The 15,000-nt window shown below is 36.8% G+C and overlaps 2 protein-coding genes across 3 annotated transcripts in view; one reads left to right on the top strand and one right to left on the bottom strand.

The window, feature by feature from the left end:
• Pa1 (PTIP associated 1) overlaps positions 1-3,402 on the top strand; it is a 4,727-nt gene extending 1,325 nt beyond the window's left edge. The window contains exons 2-3 of the mRNA XM_027370624.2: positions 2,609-2,759; positions 2,872-3,402. Of these exons, the coding sequence (XP_027226425.1) occupies positions 2,609-2,759; positions 2,872-3,070 (350 nt within the window). The 3' untranslated portion in view covers positions 3,071-3,402. The remainder of the gene's footprint in view (positions 1-2,608; positions 2,760-2,871) is intronic.
• A 1,339-nt stretch (positions 3,403-4,741) lies between these two features.
• LOC113818451 (uncharacterized) overlaps positions 4,742-15,000 on the bottom strand; it is a 12,751-nt gene continuing 2,492 nt past the window's right edge. The window contains exons 4-16 of one of the 2 annotated variants that reach the window (XM_070126664.1): positions 14,171-14,261; positions 13,558-13,746; positions 13,116-13,323; positions 11,783-11,954; positions 10,468-10,631; positions 10,074-10,237; positions 9,006-9,139; positions 8,260-8,372; positions 7,900-8,054; positions 7,368-7,563; positions 6,578-6,700; positions 6,229-6,372; positions 4,742-5,173 (exon numbers count right to left, since the gene is read on the bottom strand). In XM_070126664.1, the coding sequence (XP_069982765.1) occupies positions 5,021-5,173; positions 6,229-6,372; positions 6,578-6,700; positions 7,368-7,563; positions 7,900-8,054; positions 8,260-8,372; positions 9,006-9,139; positions 10,074-10,237; positions 10,468-10,631; positions 11,783-11,954; positions 13,116-13,323; positions 13,558-13,643 (1,812 nt within the window). In that variant the 5' untranslated portion in view covers positions 13,644-13,746; positions 14,171-14,261 and the 3' untranslated portion in view covers positions 4,742-5,020. The remainder of the gene's footprint in view (positions 5,174-6,228; positions 6,373-6,577; positions 6,701-7,367; positions 7,564-7,899; positions 8,055-8,259; positions 8,373-9,005; positions 9,140-10,073; positions 10,238-10,467; positions 10,632-11,782; positions 11,955-13,115; positions 13,324-13,557; positions 13,747-14,170; positions 14,262-15,000) is intronic. The other variant, XM_027370622.2, reaches the window with a different exon arrangement.

Here is a 15,000-nt window from a genome sequence, read left to right as displayed (position 1 = left end):
TATCAGATATAGCTAGATAAATAATCATTTATTTGATATTGTTATAGTTACCAGAGGTAAAACTAAAATTCCCCTCATTAACCCATTGGCGCCGGGTGTCACGTACGTACATGCCATGGCTGTTGTGGACCAAACGCCGAGGGCATCATGTCATGCCCATTCCTGCGCTACTGGCTTGTCGGACGGAGGTTGTTTTTCTCCAGTAGTAGCGGCTTCATTTATATGGTAAAGATTTTAGGCAATGGCACCTAAAGTGAAGGTAAACCTTCAAAATTTTAATATTTTTATAAATTTTAGGAAAATAAAAGCTTTTAGGTGCTATATGCCGCTCACAAACTACCAATCGAGCTGGGCGCAAACAGGGAAAACTGCCGGTGCGCGCCAACAAGCCCGTGCATACGTAAACTTGGCAAAGTTTTTACCCATCGCTGATGGGTTAACAGCCATCAGAATACTCTTTGAGAAATGTCAATTTCATTTTTGGGTTCAACAGGGTAAATGGAAGTAGAGCTACTGGTTATATGTACCTTGGTATTTCCCTATCAGGGGTTCTGCCCTTGAACCTTCACCAATCGCTATGGACTTACTCTCCCTGCAGCATTTGTCACAACATATTTTCCTAATAGCTAATGTTCTTAGCCTGCATAGATTAATTCATGTATCATAGAGTGTAGTTTTCCCTTTCTTTATCAATGCATCATTAGATTTTCCTGTAAATGTATATTAGAATTTTATGTATTGCACAACTTTCTCAATATCAAATTGCATAGATGTAAAAAGTGCTTTATGCAAAGGATTTTGAAGTGCCTCTAACAAGTTTGATAGTCATTTATGTGGCTGATAACCCATTTCCATAGTATGACCCCTCCCCCTCAGAGAGTTTATATCAGAAAAAAAGTTTTTCCTATCCATGAAACTCATGTAAAATACAAAACACCATCTTCTCAGTAAATTTCCAGTATAAGTCTGGTTCTTAAAACCTATCAACTTTGATATCCATAGATTCCTTTTGATGTCTAATAAACCAATATAGTAGAATCAATTATTTAGCAAAATATGAATTGCCAAGAACTCCCATTACACTGCATGTGCCTCAGTACTGTCATAGAAAAATTTGCCAGTTTTGGTGGGATGAATGGAATTATAACAAGATTAACTGCAAATATTTGTGGTAACATAAAAAATTACCACAACTAATGTTGATGCTTATATTTTCCTTGATGTGTAATGAATGTTACTGTTTGTGGATGAACCCAATCATGCCAGGAGATGCTGGATGGTGTCCTATCATGTCATGGTAGGCCACCCCATTATGCTGGGATGCTGTTTTCGTGACATGTGCAATCGACCCTGCTCTAAGTTGTGCAGGCTGAACAGTTGTGCACGTTTTTCCTTTATTGCATTTGTTGAATAGTGGTCCTTCAAAATTAGGCTTATGGCCATTATTACCTAAAAAACTGTTTATGCTGCAGCCAAGAGCACAGAGAGCAAGGTAATTCTTTGTTTCTTGTGTTTCTGATTTTCCCCTTGAGCAGCTAAATCCAGATTCACCCTGATGTGTAATTTTGGTATGGTACTGGGGGCTCCTGTCATCAATGGGTTTAAGAGACACTTTGTAATATATAGTATATATTTTTATGGTAAATGTTTATTGGGCACTGTCCATAATGTATGGGGTATTATGTTTATAGTAACTGTTTACTGGACAGCCATAGTGGCTTTCAAAATGGTGCTTTACTTTTTTATCTGAATCTACTGCAAACTTGTGATCAAAAGTAATAAATGAATTCCGATGTGTAGAACAATACACTTTCTTGAAATAGGTAAACTGTCAGGTAAAGAATTTCATAAAAATGATGGCACTGCTTCTGTATTTCAAGAAAGATCAACGTACATCCAGCATATATACTGTGGCTAGAAATATACTGCCATGGAGCGACTTCTAACTCTGTAGAAAGGTATGAATGAAAATGAATATCTTCACAATACAAGAGATGTATTTGACTGGTTTCAAATAAATCTTCATCAGAAATACATGTGTTTGTATGTATTTCTAACGAAGATATATTCGAAACTGGTCAAATACATCTCATTCATACCTTTCTACATTTGTCAACATGGATGCAGTTCTTCTAACTGTGTCTTGCCTAAATATATATGTAGGTTTCTTTGTCAATGCTTGAGGCAAGTGCAAGTGGGCATATATTTACTGAGTTTAATAACCCATTAGTAGCCTTTCTTATACTTTCATTTGTATTTTGTTACCATTATTTCACGTATTCTCAATGTTTTGTATTCCTCCACTGGGTAATTACTCTTTAATGAAAACATTCATTGTCTACTCTTCTGGAAACTTATTATGATGTATTTTATATCAAATTAGGAAATTATATCACAATGATGTATTTTTCCTGAGTCATTAGGTTGGTAAGTGAATAATAATTCAGTGCTGATTTGGTATAGGTATGATAATGCATCATGATACAGTTCTTATTATATAACTAAGTAATGAGTTTTTACTACATGAAAAATGATGCAATGATTGCTAAATAAATAATCATAATAGTGTTTTGTAAGTAGATGATTAAACAAGAGTTTTGTATTTCAGTTGAACCAAGCGCCACAGAAATAGTACGTTTATATGAAGCCCTTGCCAAAGATGGTTCATTGCCCATAAAGTGGAACTGGGAACTAGGGAGACGGCCCCTAACTCCGTCACAAGATGATTCTGAAAGTGACAGAGAAGAGGAGGCAGAAAAGTATGTAATAAATGGATGATTATGTAGATTGATATTATGTTACTAGTTACGTAAAGCTGATGAGTGCATGTCTATGTTCTTTGAATTTAATATCAACTATTTTCTTTCTCAGAATTGACACTTCAGGATTTGATTTTGATGATGAACCAGCAACAGTACGTCTAACCCCTCGACGCACGCCTGGTAGTGCTGGCCCAAAAGGCAGCGCCAAGAAAAAGACAACCAATTTTGAAAATGTGTTAGCCAGTGTGAGAAGACAGAAGAAACTTGAACTTAGGGAGAAAACAAGATTCAGAAAAGAGAAGAAATAGAAATATAGAAAATTTGTTTCAATTTTTTTTTTTCTTTCTTTCCTTTTCTTAAAACCTTTTTTAAGTGTAATTGCATCATAAAAAAAGGAAAAAGTAATAAACATTAAAAATGGTAGTATGAGTTTAGTAAATGTGTTGTGCTGAAATTCAAAATACAAATTAAAGGCTGTGGTTGAAAATGTTGAAAATAGTGTGGATGGTGAATGTTTGTTATGGAAACACATTTTTACTGTAATTACAAATTTCATAATTTGATTCCATGTACAGATAATCATAGTTTGTGTACCTATGACAAGTAATATGAAAAAAGGTAATAAAACATATGTCATTGATATCTATTTATTTAGGTGATTACACTTAGGGAAATAAAAGGAAAACAAAGTATATTTTATAATGTTTATTTTATTCTGAAAATATTAAAATTTCCTTAAAGAGGAAAGATTGGCCTAATGACCTATTATTTCTTACACTTTGTTGTGATATATTTTTTTAAATTTCCATTTATTGCAAAGTGGTGTAATTTTTTCATCTACAATACAAGGAAATTAATGTAATCTAGGTTCTGCTTTAAAGACAGTTCCTTTACTTTCCTGAGTAAAAAACATCAGTTTACACACTTTTCCTTAATTTTAAACTGGCTGTCAAGTTTTTATGATCAATGAAACAATAAAATAGATAAATAATAATAGTCATAAAAAATATACATATAAAATTCAGTAGTCTAAAACGGTGGTTCCCAGTTGGTGGGTTGTGACCCCAAGGGGGTCATGAAAGGTTAATAAGGGGGATGCATAGCCTTCAAGAAAAAAATAGTATTGGCTAATTTGCAAGGTCTTAATCAGTTTTCATATCAGGAATACACTATGAAGCTATGTCATCAAAAACAAAAACCTATCAGTACATATAATTTGTATAGATAGCTGAATGTTTGATTTTCTTAGCCTAAAATTATGTAGGCTAGTTGGAAAAAACGAAAAAGAACAGCTGATGTTGGCGGTGGGGGTGTATTGGATGTTTGAAAAAGGGGTCCATGAGTGTAAAAAGGCAGCAAATCACTGGTTTGAGAGGACCATACTATAGGACTGATATCCTAGATTTATCATCAGTTAATATACTTTCATTTGTATATTGTCATCATAAAGAAGAGCTTGAGAAAAAATAATACTTAAAACATTGATGCTCCAAAAGGGTTTTGTGGACATATTGGGAAGATACTGATTGCCAGTTGTATCACGGCTTTCATGGCTACCAGTGATGAATATTAAGGAAAATTTGTTAGCCGAGATTCAATTTTTGTTTTTGAAATATTCCAGTATATGTATCTGACTTTCTTATCTTTGGATTGAAAGATGTATCTAAATAATTTTAAAAATGGCCAAATGCATCTTTGAAGATATTCCATCTCATTCGTCCCTTTTTCTACATTTTACATCAAATTTTATAAGCAATAGTCTTGAAGCTTTAATTATCTAGATGGTGAGAGAAGAAATATCACTACAAAATGATACATTATGTACATTTACCATTTACTGATAATTTCTGAAGTTGAGGAAAATATCACCTGTAAAATTGAATAAGTAGCACCACATCAGCTTTCCAAAATATCTTTTTGAGTTTAAACCATGTACTAAGAAAGAATTCCTCAACATGAAAGGAGAAAAAAAGTTTACAATAAAACTATATTTATTAATTCAAAATGCAAATGTTATTTACATGATAATTTCCCTATTACTAATTGCATTGATATCAGTATATTTGTTATCTGTCCTTAAATGACTATCAAAAAACATGCACCGGGTATAAACTTCACATCAAAACTTGACAAAGATTCAACTCTAAAATTACAAGCCAGAAAAAAGACCAATGAATAGAAGACTAAGTGATTCAAAATCTAAAAAGAAGTCTCCTATTATAGCAAAGCACAAATTGGTAGATATTCCTGCCATGTCTCTAGACTTCTCCCTGGTTGTCTCCCACATTGTAATCGACCCAGTCCAAAGCGATGGGTGCAGACAGCATTGGCTCTGAGATGGCAAAGGCGTCACACAGAGTCAGGGCATGGGGGGCAATTTCCTTGCACAAGCTCTGGGATACTGATGTTGCCTGAAAGCAAATTTATTTGGGGTTAGAATAAAGATTACGAATATGTTTTTGGTCCGAAGATGATAACCAGATTCTGTCTCATCATCCATTTTCCTGCTATGCACATTTACAGCTTTATTTACTGGAAAGGAACATTTTGGGGAAAGAACACATTGGCATGAAAATAACAGTTAAAATAGTAAGTAATTTGGACTTCTCCCCTAAGCACCTACCACTTAAAAGTTTCTGTTAAATGAGCAAAATTTTCAAGTCTATGGATAAAAACACAATACTGCAATGCATTTTCCATTCAGGTGATTTCCATGTTATATGTATGTTAAGATGTAGTCTTTATATTTTTAATACACTATAATATACAAGTTTTGACATATATGAATGTATCATAACTAAGTTTTTATCTGGAAAGAGGTATGTATATTTGGTAATCAGGCCAGGATTAAATCATTTTTCATCTCCGAACTGGTATAATGCTCCTACTTTTCAGCACTGGCCTAATGTAGGTAACTTTCCTTTCCTAGATGGTCACACTTGTAGCAGCTTCAATAACAAGCTTGATTGCTCATTTGACTGCTTGTGTGTGACAAGGATACAATTAGTATACAAACCAATTAGTCACTTAATAATCCATGATTTTGAACCCATGCTTATATGACATCCAACTAAGCACAGGTTCTTGCTACCTGTGTTAATTTCTCTTAACATGTCAATTATACTAATGCTTACATTCCTCACTGCCTGTGATGGGTGGTACATGGCCATGACACAGTTTGGTTCACAGTAAAGGGAACAGTAAAACGTTTCCAATAAAGGCACTTTACTTTTTAAGAGTACGAACCAAATTAACACATTTCAAGATGTCAAATATGAACATTAAAGGTTGATGTCTAACAATTATCTACAGACTTCAAAATTTTGCTTTGTTTTATTATGTATATGAATCACAGGCATAGCATACTTTGAGTTCTTTAATAGTTAAAGAATATTATTTATCGGACTGGAAAAAAATCAAGGTGTTATTACAAAAAAAGAAAAGAAAGAAAAATACTGGAGCTAACCTTAGTAGCAACATCAGGTGTAATAATTCCATTGCCTATGAAGACACCTAAGTTCTTTTCGACAATGTCAACCAGATACAGGTGGTGCAGCTTGGTCAAAATAGGCTTCAGACTGTCCTCACAGGTTTTGATCACCTCACCAAACTGGAAGCAAAAATCCAGAATTATGTTACAGAGCAAGCAAATTTGTACATTCCATAAATTCATAATACCAATTTATAAGGACTTATGATAAGAAATATACTGAAACTAAGTTTTTTGTTTATTTTGCTTTGTTTGCTTAACTGATAAGAGATGATAAGAAATATACTGAAACTAAGTTTTTGTTCATTTTGTTTTGTTTGCTTACCTGATCAGAGATGAGCCTTTCTCCAAATGCCCTGGCTGCAGCTTGCACCAAGTCTGACTCCTGCATCATCCATGTATCAAAGAGGCCTGCCTTTCCAGCAGCCATCAGCTTCTTGCCAAGAGTCTGTAACCAATTTTCTTTAGTTAACTTCAAAACCAAATAGTTATATATATGTATATAAGTTAAACAAAATTGTCATCTGTTTACTGATGTAATGCCATCAGTAAATGTGCTTTCTTCTCCTTACTATCTACATATAGTCAAGGGAACTGATTTGTAATCTTTCTTTAACCTCTATAATCCGGATGACATGACCATCCCATCATGGAAAATTTTGGCTCAAAGGGTGGGTGATGTGAACTTGCTATCAGAGCATTTTGGTTGAAGGCCGCAGTGACAGGAAAGACTCACCATAAGTACACAAACTTTTTGGAGTGTTTAGACTTATTTGGCATTTAGAAAGGGGCTTTTGTATTACTTCCATTGATAAATGAGTATGCAATGTTCTGTCTATAAGCCATGAATGGAAGAGTGCCATAACCTATTCCTAGCCACCGCAACTGGTGGTACAGATTATATTACAAAAAAATGAATACTGAAATAACATTACAAAGGGGTGCCATACAGTCTTGTCATCACACACAAGTGTTCTTGTGTGATTGGCCTACAAGCCACGCAACTGTCAGAGTGGCTGATGAAGCCTAATGCCTGTATTTTGGGCTATGTGATAGCAGTGAAGCATCTGGGTCAAATGGGTTAACAGAAACCATAAACACTCCAATGATATTACCATGAACAGTTGGTTTTCTCTTCGGTTGAGTAGGTCATGCAGATACGCAATGTTGGCAGGATCTTCTGGAAGGCCTGGGTTCATGGGCAGTGGCTTGAATGCAGCCAGCCTCTCCTTTGCTACCTTTTGCATCAATACACAGTTGTCTCCCTCAGCTGTCATGGCAGCATGAGCCAAGCCAAGGAAAGTTCCAAACCTAAAATATATGGAGAGAGAAAGAATGCTATATCTTATCCTATGGGAGAGAAAATGAGGAAGAGGAAGAGGAAGAAAGGGAAGGGGCAGGAAGATATGGAAAGGGAAAGAGAGGTAGAGGGGTAGGAAGAGAGTAAAGGAGTGAATGAGGGAGGAAAGGAGAAAAGAGGTAAGGGAGAGAATAGGGATGTACAGGAGGGAGTAAGGCTTTTCTGTTCTTCCTAAGGAATACTGAGGTCAGAATTTAGAGCACATGTGAAATACTTCTTCTGTATCAGTACTTGAAAAGGAGTTGCAGATCATACATCTACAACACACAATAACAAAAAATATCCACCTGTTACAAGATAGATATCCCTGGCCTCCACAGCGCTCTCGGCTAACTGACACGACTTCCTCCAGGTTCCAGGATGCTAGAGGTTTGATGACGCAGCACATGGTTACCACCTCTGGGTGTTCAGAACCATCAGGTGACTGGAAGGCCCAGCGTCTCTGTAATGAAAGTATTCATCAATAGTTGTCTTTTTGATGCTTATTTTAATTTTTTGTAAAGACTGACATCTTTGCCGATTGTTTTTTTCCCTCTAATACCTGATAAGGTTAATATCAGAACAAGGAAAATGAAGACCTATGGATTGCCTCCTCTAGCTAAGATAACTAGCAAAATCTTCCCAATAAACCCTGCCTTTATACTTACCTTCACATAGTCAAGACCAAAGTTCACTGCATAAGTCCTGGCCAAAAGCGGTATCAGGGCACGCTGCTGCAACTGGTACTGCAGAATAGACATGTCTGATTTCCCCTTTGGTCCTGTAAGTGTCATTATTAAGAAAATGTTAAAGGGGCTTGTAAGATCAATCAATGGAAATTTTAGCTTGACATGAATTTACCCCTTGATAATGGGATTTCCCTATGCCATACCAAACTGCAAACTGGCCTTTGTGCAGAGTCAGCGACTCAAGTGAAAAATTGGAAGTGCAGGAAACATAATTTACCTCAATCTCTTTGCTTTAGGCTGTGACAAAGTTCTTTTCATAAATGAGCTAAAATATAACTGTAAACCTTCTATGAGGGGTTGTATCTCCTCAATGTTTAAAGTCTGAGCCAAACAAGTGAACAACAATTTAACAGGAGAAGGAGAAGGAGAAGGAGGAGAAGGAAAATAAGAAAGAATAAGGAGGATGAGAAGAAGGAGAAAGAAAAGGAAGGAGGAGAAAGAGAGAGAGAGAAAAAAAACAAAAAAAAAATCAGATGAACCACCTGAGGAGACGAGGCTGAACTGCCACAGTTATCAATAACCTAGAAGCTAAACAAGGTAATGGCCCACTTACAGGGGCACTACCTGTACATTAATGCCATTAGGGAACTAATTCAAATTCACTGAAAAGCTATACATGTATATACAAAAAAATTATGAATATTCTTTATTGGGAATACACTTACCAACAGTAAGCCTAGATGCTGAATAACGTAGAGCAATGGCAAGGGAAGCCTTTGCGCCACCCATGGACATACTGGCAATACAGATGCGACCTGACAAAAGCTGGTCAGCTACTGTCAGGAAACGTGCTCGTGAACTTAGAGAAAAAGAAATAAAATCAGTCTTTAAAACAGGCCAATATTTTGTAGAAATAAATATATACTGACAAGTCACAAGGTCACTCCTCCACATCCAAAAGGGGTTTACAAATCAAGTTCTACAGGTGGGCTGGGGGAAAACATGCTCAGAAGTATTCTTCTGAGCAAGGATCAACACTCGGCAAAAATCAACACTAAACCCTTATCTATTCAATGTCTATGTTGATGACTTGAATAATAGATTAAACTCAGCAGGTATTGGATACCATATTACCAAAAGGTCTTTTAATAACTTCTTATATGCAGATGAGAAAGTATTATTATGCCCAAGTGCCACGGGTCTTAATGACATGATAGCAATTTGTAAACAATTTGCAAACAGGAATTATATTACATATAGTCATAATAAAACTCTGTATGTGTAAAGAATATGATGTTAGCCACCCTCTATATACCTCAATAACGTAAAGACTATAGTATGTCGGATCACTTTAAATACATTGGACATACTATCAACAAAGATTTATCAGACAATGGGGATATACTAAAGGAGCTTAGGTCTCTTTGTTCAAGAGGTAATAATTAGGAAATCTGGCTTTGCTGAATATGAGGTGAAGTGTAACTTATTTAAGGCATTCTGCTATTCCTTGTATTGTGCATCCCGGTGGTGCAAATATAGGGTAACTATTATATCCAGGCTTGGTGTTCCATATAACAATGTAATGAGACTGCATCCCGTATGTTTGTTGCAGTTAATGTAAAGCTTTTCCCTTAACTTTTCAGAGCTATATCTCACACCTGTATGGATCGAAAATTAAAATGTGACAATATTCTAATCAAAAGCATAGCCCATAGTTATGCTAAAATGATACCTAAACTGGTCCATTTGGTCTAGCCTTTTGTATGTCAGCATTGTGTGAGAATGTTGAATACCTTTTGATTTTGGAGACAAACTCTCCATTCTCATTTACGTCGCTGAATCTGTTCAGCAGGTTCTCTCTTGGCACCCTAACATTGTCAAATACCAGCTTGGCATTGTCCACACCATTCAGGCCCATCTTGTAACCCATGTCCTCCACACGCACTTTAGGCATCACCTAAAAAAACAAACAAACTGCATTACTTTTTTTTAAAAGCTATTTTACCCAATTTCACTAATGGTGAAAATGTTAACAATACAAAAGTTAGAGCAGATATGATAGTTTTCAGAATCAAACCTGACCTATCTCGCTTATCTAAAAAAAAATCTTTGGCATACTTAGATTTCCCTTCCTCATCAGCAATAAATATAGCACAGGAGCACTCTCTCGAGCACAGACATACACACCTGTAAGTCATTATCGCGGATCTGAACGAGAATGCCATGAATTCCATGGTTGGTTCCCTCAATCATCAGCTGTGCAAAGACAACCACATGCTTAGCATGGACAGCTCCATTTGTGATCCAGTATTTCTGTGCCAAGGGGTGAGGTGTGTTTACAATGAATTCATCTGTTGGTAAAAAGAGAAAAACATGAAGCAGGAAGATTGTATTAAAGAGGGATTAAAAGACACTGACATGCAATCATGCCCGCAAGCACACCGCATGTATGCACACTACAAGTGGGCACACACACACACACACACACAGTGGAAAGAAAGGACAAGTTATGACTAAATAGTGAAAAAGGAACAATTTACATATTAAACAGTATTCCTAATTAAGCTATTATGAGTCACTGAAGAGCATATTTTCCTTCTGAGAGTAATCAATTATGTTATTAATTCCCTTGTGTCTTATTACTGAATCAGAATCCTAATTCTAATCAATATCATCCATACCTTTTGCTTCATACACACACATGCATACTCAAACTCATCCTGAACAGACAGACTCATACCAGTATTACAATCATTACAGCAAATGATGTGAATGTGATGCTAGACCTCAGATTTTGGCACTGATTAGAGTTAGTAATCAATGCTTACCTTTGTATCATGGTGTAAAACTATAAATTATTGAAATATAAGCAATAGTTTTGAAAATTTTGACTGAATTGCAAATCTCATAGTTATCAACATGTAAATTGCAACATACATCATAGGATGAGCAACATGTAACTACAACTTATATCACATGATGTGAAGGTTATTTTTAAACTTGGCAGCTTCTCCGTCAACTTCACTACACCACAACATCTAAACTAAGCTGAATAATGAACTAATATATTGTTTTCCTATACCTTCCAAGCACTCTTTCATTTTATTACAGTAAAAGATCTTTTTGAGAACATTTTTTTATTGCTGTTAACTGTACACGTGTATTACCGCCTGAATCCTAATGCTTATTTTAAGGCTTAAAGAAATTGCATACTTTTTAGGTTGGGTTTTATCATTACACTGTCATCCTTTTCCATAATGGTGGTAACTATGACTCATACACACAACCTTTATACAAAAATGCTTGCAAACATGTGTCCACACATGAGACAGACAGACAGACAGACAGACAGACACACACACACACACACACAGAGTGAAAGGGAGGAGGAGGAGGAGGAAGAGGAGGTGGAGGAGGAAGATGAGGAGGAGGAAGATGAAGAGAATGAAAAGGAGGAGAAGGACGAGAAGAAGAAGGAGAAGAATCTTTCTTCTTGACTCACCCGTTTCCTTGTCGTAAACTGCTGTTGTCTCCATCTCAACAGCATTGTTCCCGTAGCCCAACTCAGTAAGGCCAAAGCAACCAATGTCGTTTAGGTTGTCAATGCCCTCCAAGAGTTTGTCATGGTGCCTCTCTGTGCCGAGCTTCAGGACTGTTCCACCAAACAAGTTGAACTGGGAAGGAGATCAACAAAAAAATGAAAATTTAAACAAGCTAAATGATTTAAGGGAATAATGGTAACAATATTGCAGAAGGTAATGATAATAGTAATGATAGTGCTGGTGGTGATACTGATAATGATAGCAGTGTTAATAATAAGATGATGATTATACTTATAATAATTCATGATGATATTTGATGATGTGTTTGATGATAACTGTTGATGATGGTCATCATCATCAATATCAAAACAATAATGATATTTACAGGGGAGAGAAAACGGGAGTCATTTTTCACAACTTGTTTAAGCTAATAATGCAATTAACCCACCCGCGCCGGGGTACATTTTGTAGCCAAAATTTAAAAAATCCGGGAAGCTACAAAATCGGCGGGCGGAGCTTCCCCGGAGTCTGTCCGCCCACCCGGCCGCCCACCGCTTTTGCCGCGGAGCACGGCTCCGAGACAGCATCGCACTGGCGGGCAGCCCGAAACTGTTTATTTTTTTCCCTGTGTCTCATATATGTGACACCCGGGACGAATGGGTTAAAACATTGAAAATCAAGACATACAAATATCTCAGCTTGAGAGTGAGAGTGAGAGTGAGAGTGAGAGTGAGAGTGAGAGTGAGAGTGAGAGAGAGAGAGAGAGAGAGAGAGAGAGAGAGAGAGAGAGAGAGAGAGAGAGAGAGAGAGAGAGAGAGAGAGAGAGAGAGAATGAGTGAGTGCGAGTGTGTAAAAACAGGTGTATGCATATCCACAACTGACAGCAAATAAATTGTGCGTACAGTATATGACAAGGCCAATATTAAAGTGGATAGAAGGGCATCAAGAAATTCCTAGAGCACAAAATTATGCAAAGCCCCCCAAAAAATTGACCTGAGCCCTGTGCCATGTGCATGAGTAACAGACACAATGGTGCAAAAGGGCCATGGCGGTGTCTGATCCCACACACTCAATTCATTCAACAACAAGAGCAGAGATTTTTTTGACACCTTTGATGACAAAAGAATGAAATTACTAAGAAAGTATCAAAGAATTATGGAGACTCCCTGCAGAGACAAACAGTAATGTAGGGAGAAAAGTTTATGAAAAATAAACATAAACAAAAGGAAAAAGACATATTTGCTCTTTTTAATCTATACAAGAAGAAAAAAAATGAAAGGCCCAAAACAATACCTGCACAGTCATCTTGGTTGTCATGGCAGGGTCAATAATTGCAGCCAACTCATGAGCAGCGAAGATACGGAGTGGGTTGGTGCGGAAGTCCAGCACCGAGATGAACTTGTTGTCGCAAATGCGCTGGAGGCGAGCCAAGGCCACGTCGCGCTCCTCATGCAAGGGGATGTTGTAACGAGGGACCATGACTGGGTCACTCATGAACTCCCTGAGGATGGGATGGGTGTTTTAATTTTAGTCTTCAGAGAAAGAAGAAGGATCAACTCCTTCAAATATATCTTCATAGTATATATATGACTTATTTATCTAAATACTTATTGCTTGTACATAAACAACTATATCATTCTTAATATGATATAAACAACTATAGAAATAACCACTAAAACTGGAATTTAGAGCAGCTCTTTTGAACATCAACAGTTGGTATCATAATTCATCACACCTAAACTTGGCTCTCATTTCATGGTTGTCATGATCCAAGAGTGCTGTCATTGCTTCCACATTAAAATCAATGCTAGTCTGTGCCATCCGCAGGTCCTGAGCAGGCAACCTGTTGTTCAGCTCCACATTTTGCTGTATTGCTGAAGCTGGTGCTGCAGCTGAGGACTGCCATCTCTGCAGTCCAGCAAACCTTAAATAGAAGAGCATAATATAATCAATAAAAGGGGAATTGTATATTTCTTGTACCTAAATAGCTCAACTACAGAATTTTTGTTTCTTCTTCAAATGACTGTACCTTTTTTAAACAATCCTAAAAAGACTTATTATTATTATCTTTCATATTTTTAATTCTAACCACTATAAAAATGTCTTATTGCTTGGATAATAACAGTTCCATCAGCTGGATCTAACTCTAGTTTCCAAAATGTAATTCATTATTTCTTTCTGTTGTTTTTTTTCAACATGAGATGCTGCAAATTGAGAAATGTGACAAAATAAAGGTTGATGCTATCAAAACAGGCTATTCTAAAGCCTTGGACCATATCTCCACAAAACCTTATGCTCCCATTACAGAATACCTAGACTGAATTTCCAAAGGTTATTATATGTCTTACCAACAGGACCTAAAATTTCCTTTGCAATGGCTCTTCCCGTGTTTCAGTTATTGTCCCTTCTGCTGTTCTCGGGACCTGTCCTCTTCTTTCACTGTAATAACAGTGACTTTCCATCTGCTTCCAAGATTGAAGAAAGTAAAACTACTTGCAGAGACCAGCCTTCTTTGCAAGCCAATCAAGACAATTCACAATAAATGATCCTTGGCCAAAATATAAGTAGCCCCAAGACCGAATGATTTTAAGAATTTCTGATTCACATACCCACATATCTATGAAACATATACTTAGATATTTACCCATTATCATCCATCACATCCTTAACTATTTATGATTCCTCCTATTAAGGGAACTTATGCAAATGTAACCTTAACATAAATCATGTTCACCAATAAGCTCAAGGGAAAACAATCACAAAACGTAAAAGGGTGTTCGTGATGTTGGACACTTATATAACCCATTGCCCATGTTTTCTGATTTCCGTGACACAACCATATCTAATGGGTTAAATTCAAATACACAAACAGTTATACAGACAAAAACATTAATATTTACAAACACAAAGCCAGATCAATACACTCAACCAAACAAATGCTTTTCCACACACACCATTTATGTGAGAAAGAGAAAGAGAAAGAAGGAGAAAGGGGAAGAGGGGGAGGGGGGGATGGGGAAAGGGGAAAGGGGAAAGGGAGGGAGGGAGGGAGGGAGGGAGGGAGGGAGAGAGAGAGGGAGAGAGCGAGAGAGAGCGAGAGAGAGAGAGAGAGAGAGAGAGAGAGAGAGAGAGAGAGAGAGAGAGAGAGAGAGAGAGAGAGAGAGAGAGAGAGAGAGAG

This window comes from Penaeus vannamei, chromosome 10 (genome assembly GCF_042767895.1).
Source record: "Penaeus vannamei isolate JL-2024 chromosome 10, ASM4276789v1, whole genome shotgun sequence".
In the NCBI taxonomy this organism is placed as follows: Eukaryota; Metazoa; Arthropoda; class Malacostraca; order Decapoda; family Penaeidae; genus Penaeus; species Penaeus vannamei.
Note: the sequence above shows the minus strand (reverse complement) of the source record. Positions and strands in the feature narration are given on the sequence as shown.